This window comes from Dromiciops gliroides, chromosome 1 (genome assembly GCF_019393635.1).
Source record: "Dromiciops gliroides isolate mDroGli1 chromosome 1, mDroGli1.pri, whole genome shotgun sequence".
In the NCBI taxonomy this organism is placed as follows: Eukaryota; Metazoa; Chordata; class Mammalia; order Microbiotheria; family Microbiotheriidae; genus Dromiciops; species Dromiciops gliroides.
In genome coordinates, this window is record NC_057861.1 from 227,409,219 (window position 1) to 227,434,263 (window position 25,045).

The following is a 25,045-nucleotide window of genomic DNA, read 5'->3' on the forward strand; positions in this document are numbered from 1 at the left end:
CTGATTGTTGGATTCCTTTCTATGGCATTGAATGCTTAATTGTCTCTGGTTAGGCAGCACTCTTGTCTAGCTTTATTGTTTGTGGGCTGAAAAGAGATTCTGTTAAATATCACAAACAGGTAAATAATGTGATTTAATTAAAAAAACTATTCTAAATAGTATGGCATATATTTTTTTCACTTATGAAACATGGAAAACCCATGTTTATCTGAAAGTAACTAGCATTCAGATGGCACTTAAGATTTGCAAAGTGTTTTGCATGTTATCTCATTTGAGGCCCACCACAACCCTTGTGAGGTGGATACTATTATTATCTCCTTTTTATAGAGGAAGAAACTGAGGCAAATAAAGGGTAAGTGACTTGCTCATGGTCACATATTTCAGTGTCCGAGGTGGGTTTGAGTCGTTGACTTTCTGATCCAAAGTTGAGCCTCTTCCTTAACCATGGTGTTTTTAAAAACTCCCATTGAAAGGAAAAGTCAGAGGGATGACATGGATGAGAGACAGAGGAAGAGATGGAGTTGGGGAGGGTGGGGAATGGACTGTAAACAGACAGATTGCTTTTCATTTGCTAAGTTCTGGGGCATTATTAATAATGGAAGGTGAGCCAGACTGGGTGGTGCTTGTATCTTGTGCAATCATACTTTGCCAGAGGCATCAAATCTAAATAGTTCATTTGCATAGAAGTGCATAATAGATATCACCAGGAGCTAGTCATGATAAATTTTATTTATAGTCCATGAAATGAATGTTATTTTATTGAGTTCAGTCAGACAAGTACATCTCTCAGGGACATAAATAGCTTCTAAATTGAAGCAAATAGTTACTGGCCATGAAGAGCAGACTTCTGTACATTAGAGAAAAATGAGGCGATTGGTAAGCTTGGTAACTATGTACAGGAAGCCAAGCAGCATTCTGATGAGAATCTTATTTACAAATCAAGAACTGATCAGTTAATGGCCCTCATAATCCAGTTAACAGATTGGTCACAAATGTATGTCTGATTAGGAGCGACATATTGTTGTTCTGATTAAGAGGGCTGCCTTTTGCTTTTCATCTGTAATAAGAGGCATAGCATTATTTTGATGTTTTGTTTTATAAATCACTTGAACTCATGGGTATGCAGATTTTGGAGCTAGAGGGCATGTAAAACATCAGGAGTTAGGGTGATGAAGTGGAAATTCTTTGAACTGGGGGGTAGAAGACCCAGGTTGTCTCCCAGACCTAGCAAAGGCTGCCACCACCCCACTTTGGGCCTTGTTTTTCTTATTAGTGAAGTGGGACATTTCTAAATGAGCTCTGAATTTTCTTCCAGTTTTAAAAATTCCATGATTTTTTTAAAAAAAACAACATCCCTAATTTAAAAATTTAATTTAAATTTAATTTAATTTTTGCAGGGCAATGAGGGTTAAGTGACTTGCTCAGGGTCACACAGCTAGTAAGTGTCAAGTGTCTGAAGCTGTATTTGAACTCGGGTCCTCCTGAATCCAGGGCTGGTGCTTTATATTTACTGCGCCACCTAGCTGCCCTAACCTCCCCAATTTCATAAAGGAGACAATGCTCAGAGAGTTGAAAGTGACTTGCCCAAAGTCAGTTAATAAGTCAACCAGCATTTATTTAATTCAGTTTTTCCATGCAAAACATATTTCCGCGTTAGCCATGTTGTAAAAGAAAACACCCAAAAAACTCCAAGAAAAATCTTGTCTGTACTCAAAGTTCATCAGTTTCCTCTCTGAAGGTGGACACGGTTTTTCCTCTTGTATACTTTAGAATTATCTTGGATCATTGTCTTGATGTAGCTTAGTCTTTCACAGTTGATCATCATTAAAATTGTGCTATTATTGTGTGCAGTGTTCTTCTGATTCTGCTCACTTCACTTTGTATTAGTTTAGATGTCTTACCGTGTTTTTATGAAACCATCCTGTTAGTCATTTCATATAGCACAATAGCATTCCATCACCATCATGTTGTACCACAAATTTTCAGCCATGTCTCAATTCATGGGCATCCCCTACATTTCCATTTCTTTGCCAACTCAAAAAGAACTGCTATAAATATTTTTGTAGAAATAGGTCCTTTCCCCCTTTCTTTGATCTCTTTGGGATATATGCCTAGTAGTGACAACCAGCATTGATTGAGTGCCATTTTTGTGCCTAACATTGGGTATACAAAGAAAAGCAAAAGCAGTCCCTGTTCTCGAGGAGCTCAGTCTGATGAGGGAGATAGCATGCAAACATCTAGGTACAAATAACTTTGTACAAACAAGATGCCTACAAGATAAAATCTCAAACAGAAAATGCTAAGATGAAGTAAAGACTGGGAAAGACTTGTTGCAGAAGGTATAATTTTAGCTGAGATTTGAAGGAATCCAGGGGAAACTAAGAGGCAGAGGGAAGGAGGGAGAGTGTTTTGGGCATGGGGGACAGCCTAAGATAGTGACTCTTACAACAAACATTTTCTCATAATTTTTTTGAATGTCTACCCCCAGATGCATATAAATATACATGTATATATACACAGATGCACACATGCTGACATGTAGGCATGTTAGTATGTGTATATGTACCTGCCTATACACACATCTATCTACAAATAAAAAGAAATGTTCATACACATACCTGATGGTAGACATTCAAAAAATCTATGAGAGAAAATGTTTGTTGGTGTAGTTGGCATGTTATGTGCCATAAGTATCTTAATGAAGGATTTGGCTGATGAACTTGCCCTAGTTGATGTCATAGAAGACAAATGTAAGGTCTAAAATTCTAGCTGTGATGTCTAAGATCTAATGAGTGGTTGCCTTAAATTAGAAGATTTAGCAAGAGTTTAACCTTTTAAGTATTTATTAAAGTGTACTAGAAGTTAGTGAAGAGAGTAAGAGAGGAAAACCCTAGTTTGGATCTATTCAGTATAGCCAGAGACAAAAACTTGTCTTTCCCTAACAGCCCACACGAAGTTCTCCCTATTCTGCCTGCCCCTGCCACCAAGTTGAAGTCCAGAAACCAAAAAGACCTCTGCTTCCCCCTGGCTTCTCCCAGAAGCCTCCTGTGAAACAGGAAACAGGGCCATCCACACACACAGCTCCAAGCTAATTGGCTGGTAGCTCTGATTGACATGACCCACAGGCGGCAGACATCACTTCCTGACGCCAATCTGACCTTCCGGACACTAAGTCCCATATGTTGTTTTCATGGTGGAGCTTCCCTGCAGTATCTTTCTCAGCAGGTTGGTAGTGCTCTAATTTTCACACAAACAAAAGGGAGAGATAATGGATCTCCAACATGGCGGCCTTTTCTTCAAAACACCAAAGATTGTCTCTGGCAAAGACTACAGTGTAACTGCAAAGTCAAAGCTGGTTGTTGTTACTGCTGGGGCACATGAACGGGAGGGAGAAAGTCATCTTAATTTGTTCTAGTATAATGTGAATATCTTTAAATTCATCATTCCCAGTATTGTTAAATATAGCCCTAATCGCAAGCTCCTTATTGTTTCTAATCCAGTGGATGTTTTGACATATGTGGCCTGGAAGCTAAGTGGCTTTCCTAAAAACTGTATTATTGGAAGGGGTTTCAATTCTGGATTCTGCCCATTTCTATTACCTAAATGAGGGAGAGACTTGGTGTCCATTCTTCAAGTTCTCATGGATGGGTCCTAGGGGAACATGGAGACTCCCATGTTCCTGTGTGGAGTGGTGTGAATGTTGCCATTGTCTCTCTGAAGAATCTTTATCCTGCTTTGGGAACTGATGCTGATTCCAAAAATTGGAAAGATATTCATAAACAGTTGTTTGAAAGTGCTTATGAGTTGATCAAGCTGAAGGGCTACAATTCCTGGGCCATTGGCTTGTCTGTGGCAGATCTGGTAGAAAGCATTATGAAGGATCTTAGGAGAGTGCATCCAACTTTCACCAGGATTAAGGGCCTATATGGTATTAATGAAGATGTCTTCCTTAGTGTCCCATGTGTCTTGGGGCAGAATGACTTTTCAGATGCATCCGGAGGAGGAGCCCCTTTTAAAGAAGGTTGCAGTTACTCTTTGAGGAATCCAGAAGGAGCTGCAATTTTAAAGCCTTTTAATGTACTGCCACCTTACTGTCTAGAGTACATGATAGTGGTTAAGGGATTATATATGATGCACTTTTCAAGTAGGTCAACTCTTTCCTCTGATTAGTGATTGAACACCAGAAATATATATAAAACCTATGAACATACATTCTAGTCTCTTCCTAAACTTAGAAATGGGAGAATAGTACAGTATGACTACTATTTGTTAAACCCTGTTGTTTGCATGATGATGCTTGTATAGTCTTGAAGTAGTTGCTGTTAAGCAGAGACTGCCTGCGCCCTCTGCCCCCAATATAACTGCTTGCCTTGTAGGTGCTACAGGTTCCTGTAGGTCCAGAAGATAATATTCCTGGACACAAAGCACCATACCGTAGTAATACTATGTTGATGCATTGATTACCTTAGTGCTCCCCTCCATTAGGGCTCTCCAGCATGGCCCCATGTATCACCTTTCCAGAAGACCTGATTTTGTGTGTGTGTGTGTTTCTCAATAGTTGTAGATTTCCATATTATATTAAAAAAACTATATATAACGATGTAACCAATTCCTCAAGTGTCATACTAACCCAAATACTGAATACACAACAAATAACTGATAAAAAAGTTACTTTCCTAGGCTGTATGTACACATATACATAGATATACACATATATGCTTGTCCTATACATTCATGCATATAAATATATACATACACATGTGTGTATATATCTGTCTCATTGTTGAAACTTTTATTTTCATTTGTTATGTTTCAGAGAGTTGTGATATGCTTTTGATGAGTCATACCTTTGGTGAAGATTACCTTTGGCTGGACGGTTCTAGTTATTCAGAAAATGTGAGTATCCACATTGGCAGCCCGACTAAAGAGGGAAGATTGTGTAATGCATTTCCGCAAATCATTATTTAAGGGGAAGGGAAGCATATTAAAAGTGATAAAAGCATTATAGACATCATAATGTGAATTTGTTCTACAAATAGTATACTGTATTTCTTATAATAATTTAATTTTCCTACCTCACTCTAGAGAATTAGGTGTGATACTTAAATCAGCTAAGCAACAAAACAAAAATTACCTGACATAACAGTTGCAGTAGTATTTGTCTTAGAATTAAATTCCAGATGCATTGGAGAATATTTCTTCTACTTGAAATTGTATGGTTCTTTTTGAAATTTTATAGCTTCATTCTTTTATTGAGGATTGCAGATTTATTGTGTAATTTTTGGTAATATGTTTATGGAAGCTGTCCCTAATCACCATTTGTAAGGTTTATAATTTAAAGCATGTTTAATGAACTGTAGAAAAATACTTCTTTTCTCATGTTCTATCTCTTGTAGAGAAACACTGGTGAGGACTGAGAAAGGGACAATGAAACAGCTCCATAAAAAGAGGAAGCGTAACATAGATTCAAAGGACCATCTGACTCAGGAGACAGGCAGGGTAAGGCCTGAACATCTGATCACTCAGTATACATGTTGACTTTCTGTGGAAAGTGAATAACATTGTTGTCCATTTCTTATCTAATCATTGCTACCAGGTTTCTCATCTACACTGTATTTTTGGGACTTGATTGAGGTTTCGTCTCTCTGTTTGTCTTTCTGTCTATATCTATATATATTTTATGTATACAGAATTATAATTATGGCCAATTCACATACTGATGGAATCTGTAAAACTATGTATGTTTTTTTGGAATGCAGAAAATTAGCAGTCTTTAAAAGTAAAATGTTGAAGTAGGAATAGGGATTAGACCTGTGATATCTCCAGTACAGACAGTTTCTTCCAGGTGAGGAAACTCTTCCACATCATCTCTGCAACTTGTAGTATCAGAGAATTGCCTAGAGCACTGAGCACTAGGGTACACACCCAGTATGAGTTAAAGGTGAAACTTGAACCCGGGTCTTCCTGTATTTGAGGAAATTTTATTTCAGAAGGAAAAAAAAATATTTTTTACTTCACAAACATAGTAGCAGTGGCTTATTTTAAGTAGTGAATAAAAAGGTAAAATTGTTGGAACATCTTCTGGATCCTTAGGAGATCTTGATTCCCATGGCTCAGGGGCAGCATTTGGACCAACAGTTTAAGAGTAGGGCGAATGATAGCTGATATTACTGGAAACATAGAGGATATCCTCATATGAAATAGAGGCTGGCAAAACAGATTTACCAACTAGAGGATAGACTAATAGGGAGCAAGTGTTATGGTTTCTGTGACTCCTGCTTGTATTCCTCTTTTTTCTTTAGATGCAAATGTAGACATTTGTGATATCTGCTGCTGGCAATTCTGGGAACCATTTTCGAGGGTCCTCTTATTGGCTTCCATTTCATTATTTGACACCAGATTTGAGGAATGATGATCTTGAAAGTCTTGAGAGTTAGAGTAGATCCTCAGATACCCTTGTGGCATGCTTGGTAGTTGCATAAGATAAATATTTTTGGTAACGTGGCCTGTTGCATCTCAATGAGTTTAAATTCAACAAACATTAAAGAGTCAACTAGGTGACTCAGTGGGTAGAAAGCAAGACATGGAATCAGGAAGACCTGAGTTCACATGTGGCCTCAGACTCTAGCAGTGTAATCCTGGGCAAGTCATTTAACCCCTTTGCCTCAGTTTGCTCATCTGCCAAATGGAGATCATAATAGCAGCTCCCTCCCAAGCTTATTGTGAGGATCAAATGAAATAATTGTAAAGCACTTAGCACAATGTCTGGCACATAGTAAAAACTATGTAAATGTTAGTTTTTATTATTATTATTTGTAAAGTACTTTGCAAACCTTAAATCATGACATAGATGCAAGGTATCATTCTGTCTATTTATTTACTATTTTTTGAGTGCTTGCTTTGTATAGAGCACACTGGTGTTAGAGGAGATAGAAAGTTTGTATGTATGAGACACAGTTTTGACCATCATAGAGTTTATATTCTAGCTGGGGAATAAGACACACACAAGTAATTACAATGCTAAATAATATGCTATAGGTATATCTAAGTATTGCAAAATAAATTCCTGTGAGATCCTAGCTGGAATGTTATTAACAACTATACAATTAGGGAAGAATGTGGAAGAAGTGGCATTTGAATTGGGCTTTGGGCTTTTACAAAGTAGATGGGAATTCTGCAGACCAAGCTGGGAAAGGAGGACATTACAAGCATTGGGAAAAGTGTAAGCAAAACCAGGCCATGTTTGGGAGCAGTAAATAATTTGGGGACAGGAAAATAGAATACATGGAGGATCAGGGATGTGCTGTTGTCACCTCCTACTGGAGAGTTTATTGTTAATTTTTTTAAACATTCTTTTTAAAATTTTGAGTTCTAAATTCTCTCCCTCCCACCCCTTCTCCACTCATTATATATGTGAAGTCATGCAAAAAATTTCCATATTAGCTATGTTGCGAAAAAAAAAAAGAAAAAGAAAAAGAAAATGATTGTATGTGGTCAGTGGAAGAAACCATTAAGGGGGAGAGATTGAAAATGCCAGAGACAGAGGAAGTGAGTATTGAAACAAAGTCTGGGAAGATGTACAAGGAAGTTGGATCAAGAACAAGTGACATCCACAAGCAGTGAAGAGTCCAAATGAAGATGCAGAAAAGTTTGAGGTAAAAAGGAGAGGAATTGAGAAAGTATACTGTTGGATCATTAATAAACTCTTGATAAAATAGGGTTTGGAGCTGACTGCTAAGAGGGAGGGGTCAGGAATTCAGAACTGGATCAGTCAAAGTTGTCACCTGCCATGAGCCTCAGTTTCTTCATCATAAAATGGAAGGGATTTCACTATTTGGCATCTAAGGTACCAGGAAAACAGGTGAAGCCTGGCAGAAATTAGGGTTAGGTCAGCATCTTATTCCATATTTTATAGTGCATTCAAAATTGATAGGCAAGTTGAATATTATCGATCATAGCATGACATTTAGAAGAGAAGATAATGTATCTTTCACGGATAAGGATGAATTCCTAAAAAAAAAAAAAAAGAGAGGCAGCTACAAAAAATGAGATAGATGATTTTGATTACATGAAATTAAAAAGCTTTTGTTCCAACTAAATTAATGTATCCAGGATAATGGAAGTTGTTGACTGTGAAGAAAAACTTTGGATCAAGTATATAATATAAAGTTTCAAAGATATATAGACAACAGTGTATATTAATATACATTTATACACATATATACTATATACATACATATACATGTATGTGTCTGTGTTATCCATATCAGTGTACTGGAAGAAAGGAAGGAAATCAGCATTTATTAACACCTACTATATGCCAGGCACTATGCTGAATGCTTTACAAATATTGTATCATTTGATATTTACAACAACCCCGGGAAGTAGGCACTATTATTATCCTCATTTTTATACTTGAGGAAACTGAGTCAGAAAGAGGTTAAGTGACTTGCCCAGCATCATAAGCTTTTTTGTTTGAGGTTGTATTTGAATGTGTATCTTCTTGATTCCAATCACAGCTTTCTATCTACTGTAGCACCTACCTGCCTTTGATAGGTAGGTGGTTAAAGGATATGAAACAACATATCTCAAATGAAAAATTAGGAACTATTACTCATATAAAAAATAATACACTATATCACTAATAAGGTAAGGTCTCCCTGTATCCTTGGGCCATTGTCAGTCATCCTGACCTCTGTCTTGCCACTGGATTCTTATGACTCTGGAGGAGAGAGTGTGACTGATGACTTTACACAGCCCTGCATCCCTTAAGTCCCAATTCACTTGCGAGTCAAGACATCATCACCTCCTGATGTCATTGGTCCTCTTTGAGAACAAAGGATGAACAACAACAACAACCGTCTGTAAATGCAGCTTTAGCAGACTTCAAAGTATATTTTATTTGACCTTGAATGTAGTGTTCTTATTTACACAATCTTGACTATGGTGTGTTTTTGAATGCAAAGATATTTGGAGTGGTTTGCCATTTCCTTCTCCAACTCATTTTACAGGTGAGGAAACTGAGGCAAACAGGATTAAGTGATTTGCCCAGGATCACACAGCTAATAAGTGTCTGAGGCTAGATTTGAACTCAGGAGGAGTCTGGGCTGACTAATAGGTTTGGTGGGAAGCTACACCATACTTCTTTTTGCTGTTCTTCCCAGTCTCTCTTATTTTAGTGCCTTCCCTCTGTTAATTATTCCCTGTTTAGTCCATATATAGCTTTTTGTATATATTTGCTTGCTGTATTCCCCCATCAGATTGTAAACTCTTGGAGGGTGGGGACTGCCTTTTGCCTTTCTTTGTATCTTTAGCACTTAGCTCAGTGCCTGTTAAATGGTATACACTTAAAATGGTTATTCATTGACTAAATTTCCATCTTCACTTTGCTTCTCCCCCACGTAGCACACTATTCAGTGTCACCTGCTTTATTAATATTTTCTCTGTCACTTTATTAAGTCTAGACAATCAACAAAATAATTAATCAGGCCTTAATTTGTAACATTTACTGATTTATAAGTTGTAAATGTTCTCGTTGAAAATTTAATTATTCCACTCTCCAATGTGAGCTGGCTCCAGCCCACCCCTTAATGTCATGGACTATTCATGTGCTATAAGAAATGATGAATGTGAGGAGTACAGAGAATCGTGTGAATACTTAGAAGAACAAATACAGGATAAAGTAAGAAGAACCATGAAAACAATATAAATAAAGATTCCAACATTGTGAGAGGAAAGAACAATAAAGTAACTGAACATGAATGTTGTGGAATTGTATTGACCCAGCTTGATTCCCCAAAAGACAAAAGAGAATGTATCTCAATCCCTTCTCATATAGGTCAGGAGATCGTGTGGAAAACTATATTTGATATCAGATTTGATATTACTTTGTCTGAACTGATTTTTCCTCACTCTATTTTTGTCCTTTTGTTATAAGAGATAGAACTCTTTAGGAGGCAAAGGGAAGAAGGTTATATTGGGAAATGTAAACAACATAAAAACAAAAATATATCATGAAGAATTAAAATTCAAAAAAGAAGATTAGCATATCTAACAGTTCAGTTTCAAGTTGCAATTTATTATGGGGATTATTGAATCAGGTTTCATTGGGGTTTTTTTATGTTCATTAAGCCTGTGTATAACACTATCTGGAGCACTGATACCATGGTAACAGATCAATAAGCATTTATTAAGCACTTACTATATGCCAGACATCATATTAAATTCTGAGCATATGAAGAAAGGCAAAAATCCAGCATGATATTGGGAAATCTTCTAATCTTTGGGAAGATTCTCTTTGTCAGGAGGTAAAGGCACAAAGGAATTTTCATTTCCAAGATGGTGACTTGGAATTGGCAAGAAGGAATAAAAAGCTTTAAACCCTTTTATTTTCTTTCATCCAATTTGAATTTATGACCAGTGAAATGTAGAAGCTGATTAATTAGAAAAAATTATTCTGTTACAGTAAAAGAACATGATGAAGTGTAGGCAATTGAAGGAAGAGAACATTAAACCTTTTGGATTGTTTCCCCTATCTGCTAATCCTCTCTCTCTCTCGAATAGTTGGATTGTAAATCAGTGAATGGAAATTTTCATGCAGAGAATTTTTATTTATCTTGAATTTATTTTCTGGTATTTTATTATGCAAATAATATTCACTCTTTCCATATTTTTTTTAGAGAGTGGAACATTGAGATTTGGTCTCAGTTTTCAAATCTAACTTTTTCATCCTTTGTGATTTGGTTCTGTTTGTTCCTTATTAACCCTCTAAGTGTTATACCTGTTTGGTAGGATTTGCAAAAGACTGAATCCTCATTTTTTTCTCTTTTTAAAATGATTCTTTTAAAAATTAATTACAGCTAGGATTTATGACATGTAGATGTATGAAATAAGCAATTATCTTTTCAAATTTTATAAAATTATCCAACAAGTGGGATTAATTGATCATAACAGGAGTACAAAGTATTATGAAATTCAAAATTATGCTCCATTTTCTGGCTTGCTTGAAGCTCATTACATCTCTGAAGATGAAATTCATTTGTTCCAGAAAAATCTATAAAGAGCCTGCTTTGTGCAAAGGATTCTGTGGGAGCTGTGGATATACAGATATGGGTTAAGGCACAATCCTCGGACTTTACTATCAAGTTTTCTTTCCAATGCCATGTCTCCTTTACTGGATAGGGTTTTTTGGTTTATTTTCATAAAGTGCTTTGTAAACCTGCAAGTGCTATGTAAAGTAGCTGTTTATGTAAATATAATTAGAAAATGAAAAATGGATAAGAGAGTTCCAAATAAAATACTTTGAAAATTTTGAGGTGGTAAGAGATCATTTCTGTTTGGAACTTCATAGGGAGGGGTGGATTGTAACAGAGAGAGAAGAGAAGAGGGAGAGGGAGGCAGAGACAGAGAGGGAGAGAAAGAGTCAGAGAGACAGAAAGGGAGAGACAGAGACAGAGAGAGAGACATAGAGAGAGAGAGAGACAGAGACAGACAGACAGACAGATACGGAGTATGTGGAGAAATAGCTTGAAGCTAGGCTGCAAAGGGCCTTGACTGCCAGGCTAAGGAGTTGTACTATTTTATTAGACAATTGGGAATTGCTGAATGTTCTGGGATAGGGCAACAATATGATCATTGTTGTTCATTAGGCATCAGCAAGAATGATTTCAGTAGTGAGAGACAACAGGGTGTTCAATGTGCCATATAATACTCTGTGACAAGAAGTAATGACAGATTGAGCTAGGGCTGGGTATTGGTCACAGAAAGGAAACACAGAAGTTGTTGAGTCACTTCAGTTGTGTCCTGCTCTTCTTGACCCCATTTGGGGTTTTCTTGGCAAAGATACTAGAGTGGTTTGCCATCTCCTTCTCCAGCTCATTGTACAGATGAGGACACTAAGGCAAACAGGGCTATGCAACTTGCTCAGGGTCACACAGTTAGTAAGTGTCTGAGGACTGATTTGAATTCAGGAAGATGAGTCTTCCTTAATCTAGGCCCAGTACTCTACCCACCATGCTACCTACCTGCCCCTGAATCAATAGGATTTGGCAGCTAACTGGATGTTTGGGATAAAGGAGAAGGGGAAGTATAAAAGGTGACTGAAAACTTTTTGGACTTGTTGAATTTAAAATGTTGGTGTGAATAGCTATATGTCCGACATCTTAATTTCCTAATTGTATTTGTTGATGTGTTTAATAACACTCCCATTTTCCCAGTTATCCAGGCTTGACATCCTCTTGACCCTTTCTTCTTCTTCATCCTCTCCCATCCTACCAGTTGTGAAGTCCTGTCCACTTTATCTTCATGAAATCTCTTCTTTCCTACTCCCACACCATAGCCCACATTCCATTCCCTTTTTATCAGTTGCTGAGATTCTTTTAATAGCCTCTCAAATTCTTCCTTCATGTTGGTACTGAAGCAGCTTTCCTAGTGTACAGCAATGAGTAGCATGGCATTTTATAAAAGAATAGTGGATTTGAAGTCAGAGAACTTGAGTTCAAATCCTCATTCAGCTACTTGCTGTCTTAACGGATATCACTCACTCTACCTTTCTGGGTCCTGGTTTTCTTGTCTGCAAATTGAGAACTTGAAAACATGGTGTGGACTTAAGTCCTGTGTCCCTTTCCTTACTAAAAAAAATCCTTTGCTGCCTATTTCCTACAAGAAAAAGCAGATTTTTTTTTTAGTCTAATATTCACGACTCACCACAATTGATCTCTTCCTTATTTTTCCAACCTGATTTCACAGTGGTACTTTTCATACATTCTTTATTTTAGTCAAACTGAAAAAATAGTCACCACCTCATTTTGTCCTGTGCTTGCCTGCCTCTGTGTTCTGTGCATGCTCTGTCTCATCTCTGGATCAAACTCTCCTAGCACCCCTTCCTGGTAAAAGTCTTTACCATTCCTTCAAAGCCCAGCTCCAGTCCTCTAACTAGAAGTGAACCCTCCTTCCTCTGCTTCTACACTTATTCTGCCTTGTATATACCTTTGTATATGTTTCTGCTCCTCATAACTAGATTTTAAACTCCTTAAGACCAGGCACTATGTTGTTTTTCATCTTTGTATCCCAGTGACCAAGGGTATTGTAGTTTGAAAAATTTAGGAGGATTTTTTTTCAAGGTGGTGAAATCTGTTGATTGAATGTGAATGGACTAAATATTTTTTAATGCGAATCAGACATTGCCAATTCACCAACCTAGTCAGATATTTGACACAGTGGATAGAGCGCAGGACCTGGAGTCAGGAAGACTTGAGTTCAAATCATGCCTCAGACCATAGCTATGTGACTCTGGGCAAGTCATTTAATTTCTGCCAGACTCAGTTTTCTCATCAATAAAATGAAGATAATAGTAGCACCTACCTCCTAGGGCTTTTAAGAGGATCTAATAAGATAATAATTTGTAAAGCACTTTGAAAACTTTAAAGTTCCATATAAATCCTATTGTTTGTTGTTGTTTAGTCATTTCAGTTGTGTTTAGTTCTGTGTTACCCACTTGGGGTTTTCTTGGTAAAGATACTAGAGTGGTTTGCCATTTCCTTCTCCAGTTCATTTTACAAACGAGAAACCGAGGCAAACAGGATTAAATGACTTGCCCAGGGTCACACAGCTAGTAAGAGTCAGAGGCTGTATTTGAACTAAGGAAGATGAGCATTCTTTCCTTCAGGCCCAGTAGTCTATCCATTTTGCCACTCCATTGCCCATATAAATGCTAGCTATTTATTATTATTTAAAGGTAGATGCAGCATCACATATTTCCTTTGTTTTAAGTATTCCAGTGCTTATTTAAAAAATCATGTAACATATTGGCATTGTATAGAATTGGGTGTGACCCAGGTAGACATTATGTTATCTTCACTGGCTCAAGAGGCAGAATGGGGTAGAAAGAGTATTGGGCTTGGAGTCAGGAGATCCTGGGTTTAAAATCCATGTCTGGCACTTAACTAGCTGTGTGACAGTGGGAAAAATCTCATAACATCTCTGAGTCCTGGTTTCCTGTAGAGGAAGCATGATAATAATAGCACCTACTTAAAGGATTCTTATGTAATTCAAAGGGAATAATGTACATATAGAACCCTGCAAATGTTGAAGAATTATGTAAGTGGGAGCTCCTAATATGACTTTGAACTCTGATTTTCATAACCTTTTCAGCTTCGGTTAAAATGTTCATTAGAGATCAGCTGTATGTTTGTAATGGTTTACTCATTTGTATTGAGTGGAGAGGAAAGGGATTAGGTTAAAGGACTTTCCTTGAAAATGGGACCGTCATTTCACATACTATTGGGCAGTACTGGATGCTGTTGAATTTGCCATGGGGGAAAAGCCAAGCAGGTTGCATTATTAAATCACTTAACTTTTCTCTCTTATTTATTTTCCTTCTGGAAGTCTTCTGCATAAATTTGTCTGTATAAACATGTTAGATAAAATCCTCATAGTAGGGCAGAGCTGTCTTTAAGATTTTTTAAAAATTTGATTTTCAAATCTTTTTTTTTTTTAATTGGAGTTGGGGACATAAGTAGAAAGGGAAATGGGTTTGGACCTCTAATTATATTGGCATAGGACATTCCTAGAGAATAAATTCTCTCTACCAATGCAGGTATAATGATTCTGTAACTGATAATATTAAATGATTTCCTGGGAGAACTGAAAAGTTAAATTAATTTCTCAGTTCTACAATCAGTGTTTATCACAGGAGGCCTTAAACCCAGGTCTTGCCTTATGTACCTGCTGTGTAGCTGAGAATACCTTATGGAATAGAAGAAAATCAATAGATAGGTTACATGGAATATTTTATTTATTTTCAAGACATTTTCATGACATTTTCATGACATCCTGTCTTGTCAACTATATCTTATCAGCTCTCAGTAATCATATATTTATAACTTGCTATTGATTATTGAATATTTCAAGAACAAAGACTAGAGTAATTTAGAGCTTCCACTTTAGCCAAATATATTGAACCAGAAAATTAATTGGCAGATCATGTAGTATAGTGTGTCTATGTGAGGACTGGTGCTTCCTCTTTCGTGGACTATATAGAAAATGTGGTGTTTAATTTTTCTGACAATGAATCAAAGTTCTCTCTAAACTGAAAGTTTTCTGTCTCGTAGGAACAAGCTAAAGATGACAAGAAACAGAAGAATGGCATGACCACTTCCTGTCTTGGTAACTATAATTATCTTCTTCAAAGTTTAACTCCACAGGAACTAAAGGGAATGTTTTAATAATATAGCAGTTTTGATATTTAGCTTTCAAAATTCAGGATATAAATGGGTGCTTTTAGTGAAAAATATTATTGCATAGCTCCAATACTTCAGTAAATCCCTGATCTCTTCAATGTTTGGAAGAATGCACTGGATTCCTGCCATTGGTATAAATTGCAACTCATCCATGCTTTTTTGTATGGTGTAATTCTTTACCCTGAACTTCCATATTTTCCCTATGGAGGAATCACTCGTTTGAAATATCCCTGTTTAGATCTATAGATAAAATGTGGAAACAGAAGGGTGGTCAGTTAATCATATCTATGTTATTTCCTATATTTAATAGCAGATGTCTTTCTAGTTAAGCAATTTTTGAGCTAAGTTAGCATTTGCACCAGGAAAGTTAAACAAGATCCCATATGAAACATAACCAAGTGAGATTTATTCAAGGGTATTCTTTGTATCTGTCTAAGACTTTGGGAAGTATTGGGAGATGCTGCAAGTTTTCCATTCTATGTCTTTCCGTGGGTTTCCACTAGATTGGTCTGTTATGGTGTCATGCCAGTTCATGGTCGGTATCCCAAATGGCATTCCAGGTTTCCCTTTTTGTAAAAACAAGGTCTCATCTCTGTCATGTCTCAGAGGTGTTTTACTCTCATCTCTCGTTTCCCAGATGTTCATAGGCATTGATTGGCAGAGATATAAAAGTGTCATCTTTTACCTCTGTTCTTAGATATGTTCTTTGGGATCTTTGAGCATTTTAATTGGTTGAGGGAGTAAAGGAAGGAAAGAAAAAAGGGTATAGGGAAGAGATTTTGATTTATTCCATGAATTACTTTGAACAGTTATCAGGTTAGTTCTTATAAGCTTCAGGCCTGGTTCTCATGAGCTTGGATGGATTCTTTGAAGCACTGATCTAGAAATCTCCAAGAATCCAGGGCCTTATGCTTCTATAGCCAAATTCTACTTTAGGTACTTGCTAGCTGTGTGACCCTAGCAAGTCATGTCAACTTTCTGTCCCTCTTTTCCTTGACGGTAAAATTAGTTGATTTTATTTGATAGCCTCTAAGACTCCTTATAACTCTAAAAAATGGAAAGAGGAAGGGAATAAGCATTTATTAAGTGCCTTCCATTTGCCATGTATGATGCTAATCCCTGTTAACAATTATTATCTTATTTGATCCTTACAACTATCTTGTGAGGTGGGTGCTATTATCCTCATTTTATAGTTGAGGGAACTGAGGCAGACAGAGGTTGTGACTTGCTCAGGATTATACAGCTAGGAAGTATCTGAGGTTGGATTTGAACTCGGGTCACCCTGACTCTAACCTTGAGGTATATCTACTGTGCCACCTAGCTGCTTCAATCTGTGATCCTAGGGGTCCATTCCTTCATGAAGGGCTTTATGGCAAAACCACCCCTCCACCCCCACCCCATGAAATTTGTGTTTGTGGCATGAATGTCTGATTTTATTTTGAATTCTCTTGAGTCAGGTTCTAATCACTAAATCATTCTATAATTAGAGTAAACAGCTTAACTTTCTTTTATGGCTTTTTGTTTGATACTTCAGATATTGGGGTAGCATTAACTTATGAGATGGAGCAGTGGGCAGTATATAGGACGTAACACATCAATGCACTATTCCTCCAAGTCTGATACATTTTGGGGGACCCAGTGGAGCACTCAGGTTGTCCTGTTATTCTTCAGAGGCACCTAGGCGGCACCATGAATACAGCTCTGGGCTTAGAGTCAGGAAGACCCAAATTCAAATTAAGCATCAGATACTTCCTAGTATTTTTGTGCTCCTGGGCAAGTCACGTAACTTCTTTTTGCCTTAGTTCCCTCAACTATAAAATGGATATGATAATAGCACCTACCTTCCAGGGTTATTGTTGAGAATCAAATGAAGTAATACTTATAAAGTGCTTAACACAGTGCCTGGCACCTAGTAGGTGCTTAATAAATACTTACTCCTTTCCCCTTTGCATTTACCAACATACTCTTGTCATGGACTCATTTGTCTTACTTAGTAAACTTGTCCCTCCTGTTTATGTCCTCAGTCCTTGAGCGTAATAGCAAATGGCTTCATCATTGGGTCTCCTCATTTCTTTTAGTCTCCTGTCTCCATTACATCTTCCACACAGCTGTCAAATTGATATTTTAAACATGCAAATCTGACCATGTCACCCCCTTCCACCTACATAAGAAAAAAATCAAACCTTAGTGGCCTGTAGGATAAAACATAGAGTCATTCATTTGTCTGGCACCATCCTGTCCCTCCCCAATCTAGCTCCTACCTTTCCATTCCAATTTCATAGTAGTTTTCTTTATGTACTTTGTGACTCAACCAGAGTAGACTGCCAGGCTTTTCCAGGTCTTGATACATCATGTCTCTTCAAGGCTCAACTCAGGAACTACCTCTTCTTCTACTCTTTTGTGATTTTTGCTTCTGACCCTGAAGTGTAGATGTTTTTCTTCCATATTCCTTGTATTATATATATATTTTTTCTTTTTTTTTAAATTAATAAAGTATTTTTTTTCCATTACATGTAAAGATAGTTCTCATCTTTTGTTTATACAAGCTTTACAATTTCAGATTTTTTTCCCCTCCCTCCCCCCTCCCCTAGACAGCAGGTAATCTGATATGGGTTATATATATATATATACATATATACACACATACACATAATAACATTAATCCTATTTCTGCATTAGTCATGTTGTAAGAGAAAAAATCAGCACTGATGAAAAACCTCAAAATAGAAAAAAAACAACAGCACCAAAAACAAAAGAAATAGTATGGTTCATTCAGCATCTATATTCTGCAGTTCTTTTTTTTTTTTTTTCTTGGATTTGGAGATCCTCTTCTATCATGAGTTCCCTGGAACTCTTTTGTACCATTGCATTGGTGAGAAGAATATAGTCCATCACAGTAGATCAACATTCAATGTTGATGATACTGTGTACAGTGTTCTTCTGGTTCTGCTCATCTTACTCATCATCAGCTCACACAAGACCCTCCAGGTTTCTCTGAACTCCTCCTGCTCATCATTTCTTACAGCCCTTGTATTATATAGATCAGGAGGCATAACCCTATGCATGCATTTGATCTTTTTTTGTTTGTTTGTTTGTTTTTGGCCGGGCAATGAGGGTTAAGTGACTTGCCCAGGGTCACACAGCTAGTGTCAAATGTCTGGTGCTGGATTTGAACTCAGGTCCTCCTGAATCCATGGCCGATGCTTTATCCACTGTGCCACTTAGCTGCCCCCAGCATGCATTTGATCTTGAAGTCTTATTTAGAATTTTATTTCCCCCACCCCCAAATTACATGTAAAAACAAATTTTAACATCAATTTTTAAAACTTTGGGTTCCAAATTCCCTTCCTGCCACCTTCCCTCCCCTTCCCCTCTTAAGAATTTAAGCAATTCAATATAAATTATACATGTGTAGTCATGCAGAACATTAGTCAGGTTATGAACAAAAACAGACAAAAAACTTTAGAAAAAGGAACTAACAAAAAAATTATGCTTCAATCTGTGTTCAGACATCATCAGTTCTTTCTCAGGAGTTGGACTGCAGATCTTTTAGTCTTCCAGTTTAAATATAAGATACTTGAGGGCAGGAGCTATTTCATTGTTGTTTTTTATAGTCAGTGCTTAGTTTGGTACCTGGTAGACCTAGTAGACCCCTACTAAATGTTTGAATTGAACTGCTACGCACCAAACCCATCCTCTTTTCATCCTTCATTTCCTCAGTGATATATCGCTAAGAAAATGTTGGTCACCATTGGAAACAAACCATAGCTGAATTGTGCAGGTAGTTTACTTACATAAGGTCTTCATCATGGTCTTTGCCACTTTTAAAGCTACGTGAAACCCCAGTATTTCCTGATATGTTGCAGCTTAAAGTCCATACTATTTCACATATTTCCAATCCTTTACTTAATTTTTCCTCAAATCTGGTTTCTTCAAGGTCTGATTATTTATACTCTGTTTCAGAAGGAAATACATTACTTATTATTGTCATTAATAATCTTGCACAGTGCTGTAGACCCTACTAGATTTTTAATCTGTATCTTCTTTTTCACTTACTGTCATTTAAAATATCTTATTTACAAGTTATAAATCCTTTAAACTTCTATTTAACTAGATATATGATCATTACTACTTAATGAAACTGTTGTTGCAAAATTTTTTATACATTACAATTAGATCAATAGCAATGTGGACAGTTCTTGATAGAGAGGTCACAATTATATTTAAGAATACTGCCCAAGCATGGTTTTATATAATAACAATATTTTTCCCTCAAAAAGCCCTACTGTTACATTTTTTTAAAAAATCACTAATATTTATATAGTGCTTTTTATGGGAGCTAGGTGGCAAGAACACTGACCCTGAAGTCAGGAAGACCCATCTTCCTGAGTTCAAATGTGTCCTCAGATACTTAGTAGCTGTGTGACCTGGCAAATCACTTAATCCTGTTTGCCTCAGTTTCCTCATCTATAAAATAAGCTGGAGAAGGAAATGGCCAACCACTCCAGTATCTTTGCCAAGAAAACCCCAAATGGTCATAGAGAGTCAGACACAACTGAACAACAACAAAACTTTTAAGGTTAGCAAAGTCTTCTGTGTGTGTGTGTGTGTGTGTGTATGTGTGTGTGTATATAGCTATAATGTGTGTGTATATAGCTATATACACACATACATTATGCATGTGTATATGTATATATGAACACACACATAGACATAGATATATACTCATGTATGCATATACACACATATATAATATATGCATATACATACACACATACATGCATAATTTCCCCTCATATGGTAACCCTGAGGGTAAGTGTTATTTTTATCCCCATTTTAGTTGAAGAAGTTGAGGCTCAGAAAGGTTGTGACTTGCTCTTGTAGGTTGTGGGAGGAGTCATATAACTAGTAAGTATCTTGAGGCAGAAATGAAAGTTGGGTCTTAATCATTTCAAGTTCCACAATTTGACACCCAGCTGCCTCCTCACATATTTGATTAGCACAAGTCTAAACTGAAATGGGTAGGAGCATGGCTAAGGTGACACAGCTAATCGGTAGCAGAGCTCAGGTGGTCTGGCCCCAAATCCACTTCTTTACCTACTATATTTACAACATACTCTTTTTCTGACCTTCAAAGCAAGATATAATTCCCCTGTTATCTATCTGTCCCTTAGCATTGGTGCATGCCTATATATTTAGGGAAAGAAGAAATTTAGGACAAAATATCTATATCTACATAGATAAATGGATATATACCTATATCTATAGATATTTATATATCTATCTATGTCTGTATCTGTATATCTTATGTACTTTTTTGGTTTTGTATATATTATATATATTTTACTTTAAATTTTTCTCAATTACATATAAAGATATTTTTTGAGTTCCAAACTTTTCTCTCACCCTCCCTTCCCTCCCCACTCCCAAGGCCAGAAAGCAGTTTGATATAGGTTATACATTACTATCCTGTTAAACATATTTCCACATTAATCAGAAGAAAAGGAAAAAATGCAAGAAAGAATAAATAAGAACAATAACAAAAAATCAACAACAAAAGTGAAAATAGTCTGCTTCAGTCTGCATTCAGGATGTCATATACTTTTAAAAATTGTGATTTAGATTATTTCAGAAATCCTTTGGGATTTATTTAGCCAGTACAATGCATTTGTGTTCCTCTGACAATGTTTGAAAATTGTGACCCAAGTTGGGTGGAAGTCTTCCTGCCTTCTGTGTGTTATGGTCAAAGGGCCTTACGAACATTCCTTAATACATTTGACTTGACTTATCATAAAGTGACCAGAAGCCATAGAGAGTGGAATTTTCTGGCATTAAACATATGTTTAGATAAACTGAAATTTTTAACGGTTTCCTGCATTGCTTCCCTTCTCCTTGCCTGCATTTTTCATGGTAGATGACAGTCCCTTGCCTGCTCTTAGTCCCAACACTCCTTTTTACTTTTTTGTTAGTCAACAAGGTATTATTAAAGGAAAGGAAATTTTCACTGACATTAAATTTAGAAGGTAGCATGTCGATGATGATCTAGCCAAGGAAAGACAAAATGATCTGTTTTATTATATTTTATTTATTTATTAAATGTGGGGAGGTATAGAAGGATGAATGTATCATGAGAAAAAGTCAGCAGATAGGCATTTAAGATTAAATTAGACTATTAATAGAAAGCAGAGATGTCAAACACCTGGCCTGTGGGATGCATGTGGCCTAAACTCTTCCAAGTGTGACTGAACCAAATAAAGATATAACTGGGAAATATTTAATAAATAAAATATAATAAAACAGATCATTTTAGATTTTTAAACTGAGTCAACATGTAGCACATAGAGATCATTATGTATAGATTGGTGGCTCCTGTTTCTACTCGAATTTGACAATATTGATCTAAAGGGGTTAAAGTAGCTTGCAAGAGTAACCAATTCATCTTGGAGAGGGTATTTCTCATTTTTCAGTTTTATTCATTGCTGATCATATATATTTAGCACTGGAAATCTAGGTTTCTTCATTTGCAAAATGGAGATAATAATACTTTGCTTGATTATTTCAGGGTTTGTTGTTGTTTTGTGCGCTTTTATATGAAAATAAAATAAATTTCCCAAATGATAAAATCATATTTTGAAAGTCAAAAGTACCATAAAGACATAAGGATTTATTGTTAAAACAAATGACATAAAATTGAGCCTATTTATTTCCTTCCCATCCATGTCCAAAGGATGTTCGAGTAGCATCCTGGTTTCAGTATCAATCAGTGACTCGATCAATAGACATTTATTGACATTTATTAAATTACCATGTGGCAGATATTGTGTTAGGGTCTAGGAATACAGAGACAAAAACAAAACAATCACTGTTCAGAGCACATACATATATAGTAGATTTGTAATAAATATTTTTTGGATGAATGAAATTTCTTGATAAACAATGTTTGCTTTTGTGGGAAACTTCAAGCCTTCTGAAGCTTTGACTCCCCCTTAAAAAGCCTTCATCTCTAAGAAGAGAGTTGGATTAGATGGTATGCAACCCTTGCTCTCATCTGGTATCTCCCATTCACCAGGTGTATGATTTTAAAGCAAGTCACAGCCTCTCTGAAATGAATTTCTAGTCTTTAAAATGGAGAGTTTGACAAATTCCTTCTAAGTCCTCTTTCAGTGCCAAATTTCTATCATTCCTTAAATCGAAGTTGTCCTTAAATGATCTGACAAGGTAGAATAATGTAACGTTTCTTTGGGATGGAGATCTACCTTAAATTGATGTGAAACTCTTTTCTGACTGAGGACCTTTTTAAGGAGGCAGGTGATGTGCCTTTTTCATGTAGGATAAGCCCGTTATATCTGATTTACTTTTTTTAAAAAATGAATTTTTATTTATAGCTTTTGTTTTTACATCACTACAATTTCTTCCATTATCTTTCCTCCTTCCTGAGAGCCATCTCATATAACAAATGATATTTTTAAATGAAAAAGAAAAGAGGAAGAGACAAAAATCACCAAAACTAATTGACATATTGAAAAAATTGGAAAATATATGTAATGTACCATCCCTGTGAACCTTCCGCTCTTCAGAAAAGGTGCTAGTGTCTTACATTTCTTGAAGCTATGCTTGTTCATTGTAATTTCATTACATTCTTTTTTTTTTTTTTTTTGGCAGGGCAATGAGGGTTAAGTGACTTGCCCAGGGTCACACAGCTAATAAGTGTCAAGTGTCTGAGGCTGGATTTGAACTCAGGTCCTCCTGAATCCAGGGCCGGTGCTCTATCCACTGCACCACCTAGCTGCCCCACATTCTTTTTTGATTACTGTGCAGTTCTTTTCATTTCCCTTGTGACTGTAATATTACTGCTGCTAGCTAGAATAGATATCATACACACACACACACACACACACATACATATTATTCTGAGGTTTTCAAAGCACTTTACCTATGTTATTTCAATTTATCTTCAAAACAATCCTAGGAAGTGGGTGTTATTATCCCCATGTTACAGATTAGGAAACTGAGGAAGACCAGTTAAACTTGCTAAGAGTCATATATCTATGAAGTATTTGAGGGAGAATTTGAACTCCGTTCTTCCTGACTCCAACCCCATTGCTCAATCAGTTGTGCCACCTAGTTGCAGTAGTCAGCGTATATGTTGTTATTTTGTCTCTGCTCACTTCAGTCTGTTCCAGATTATAATAATCTGTCCATGTTTCTCTGTATTCATCATATTCATCATTTCCATATTCTTCATTCATGTGAAACACAACACACTATTCTATTATATTCATGTACTGTAATATTTCTCATTTATAATATAAGAAGATGGGTTCTTGACTATATTCTTCTTGTAATTTTGTATTAAATAAAATGATTTGGAAATTTGGGGGAAGATGCTTGAACTCTTTCTCTGAGAATCATTGTGAAATGATGGGGAGTGACAACTAAATTGATGGAGACATCAGCAAGAACTAGGGATGGTTACCTAATTTTTATGTTGATGCCATTCTGCTGGGTTCATTCCTTGAGTGGTCTAGTTAGCCTTTTATAAAGGAAACTTCATTTCCTGGCTGCAGAATTCTCTCCAGGCATCTCACATAGTTACTTTAAAAAATTGCTGTGGACCCCAGTTTTTCCAAATGTTAAATGAAGAAAGTCTATGACTTAATGAACTTATATTGTAAGTTACCACCTGATTCTCACTCCTAAGACTGTTTGAAGTTGGCATCCCCTCGATAGAAATATTGAATTTGTTCCCTTCCTCTATTAATAACCTTTTTTTCTCTTTCTGAATTAACAAGGAAACTGCCTTACTCTGGGTTTCACATGCATAATTGGAAAGGGGTGGGTGTTAAGTCTCTCCTATCCATTTTCTCTTCATTTAATAGTGAATGCTCTCCAAATAAGTGATTTTATGGCAAGTCAGTGGACACACTGGAGAAGAAAATGCAGCTCATGAACAAAACTAATACATGTTAATGAGGTTTTTTAGAAGGCTTTTTTATAGCCATCCAAGGCCTTGGGAAGGCTAGAAATAAGGGGAGGGGAGGTAGTACTACGGTTCTTAGTATCTGAATCTCAAATTAGAGCTCATCTTGCTATCCAGGCAAGCATCTGTAGTATCAGATCAACTCATTGGTGGGGGGGTGGCAGCAAGGAGGGAGTTTCAATTAGACTTTGTTAAGCACTTACTCTGGGCCAGGAATTGTGCTAAGCACTTCACAAATCTTACCCCATTTAATCCTCACAACAACCCTGAGAGGTAGATGCTATTATTTTCACCATTCTATGGTTTGAAGAAACTAAGGTAGACAAAGGTGAAGTGACTTGGCCCTAGTCACAGAGCTACTATGTCTGAGGCCATATTTAGATTCAGATCTTTTTGATTCAAGGCCCGGCGCTCTACCCACTGATCCACCTTCACATTTTTAGGTGTTTTGTATTTATGAGATGAGACAGTGAGCAATTACAAAGGCTTCACACACCAATATACTGTTTGTTCAGTTCTGCTTTCTTCACTCTGCATCAATTCATGTAACCTTCTCATGATTCTTAGAATTTCTCATATTCATCATTTATTGGAATGCAGTGTATATAATATACAATTGTTTTTATACACACAGTTTGTTTTTCTGCTACCCAATCATTGAGCAGCAAATTTATTTCTAGGTATGTGGTTACTGTAAGAAATGCTACTATGAATATTTTGAAATATATGGGGTCTTTCTCTACCTCTTTGCCTTCTCTGGGGTATATGTCTAGTAATGAAATAATTGAGTCAAAGGGTTGGAATTGTTTAGTGACACTTTTATTAT

The 25,045-nt window shown here is 36.5% G+C and overlaps 1 protein-coding gene and 1 pseudogene across 1 annotated transcript in view; both read left to right on the plus strand.

Annotated features, from left to right (window-relative positions):
- Nucleotides 1–25,045, plus strand: part of L3MBTL4 (L3MBTL histone methyl-lysine binding protein 4) — a 536,490-nt gene that overhangs the window by 121,068 nt on the left and 390,377 nt on the right. Inside the window, exons 2-4 of the mRNA XM_043991609.1 lie at nt 4,817–4,896; nt 5,397–5,499; nt 15,111–15,165. Coding sequence (XP_043847544.1) covers nt 5,428–5,499; nt 15,111–15,165 — 127 coding nt within the window. The 5' untranslated portion in view covers nt 4,817–4,896; nt 5,397–5,427. The remainder of the gene's footprint in view (nt 1–4,816; nt 4,897–5,396; nt 5,500–15,110; nt 15,166–25,045) is intronic.
- Nucleotides 2,654–4,066, plus strand: LOC122747577 (annotated as a pseudogene).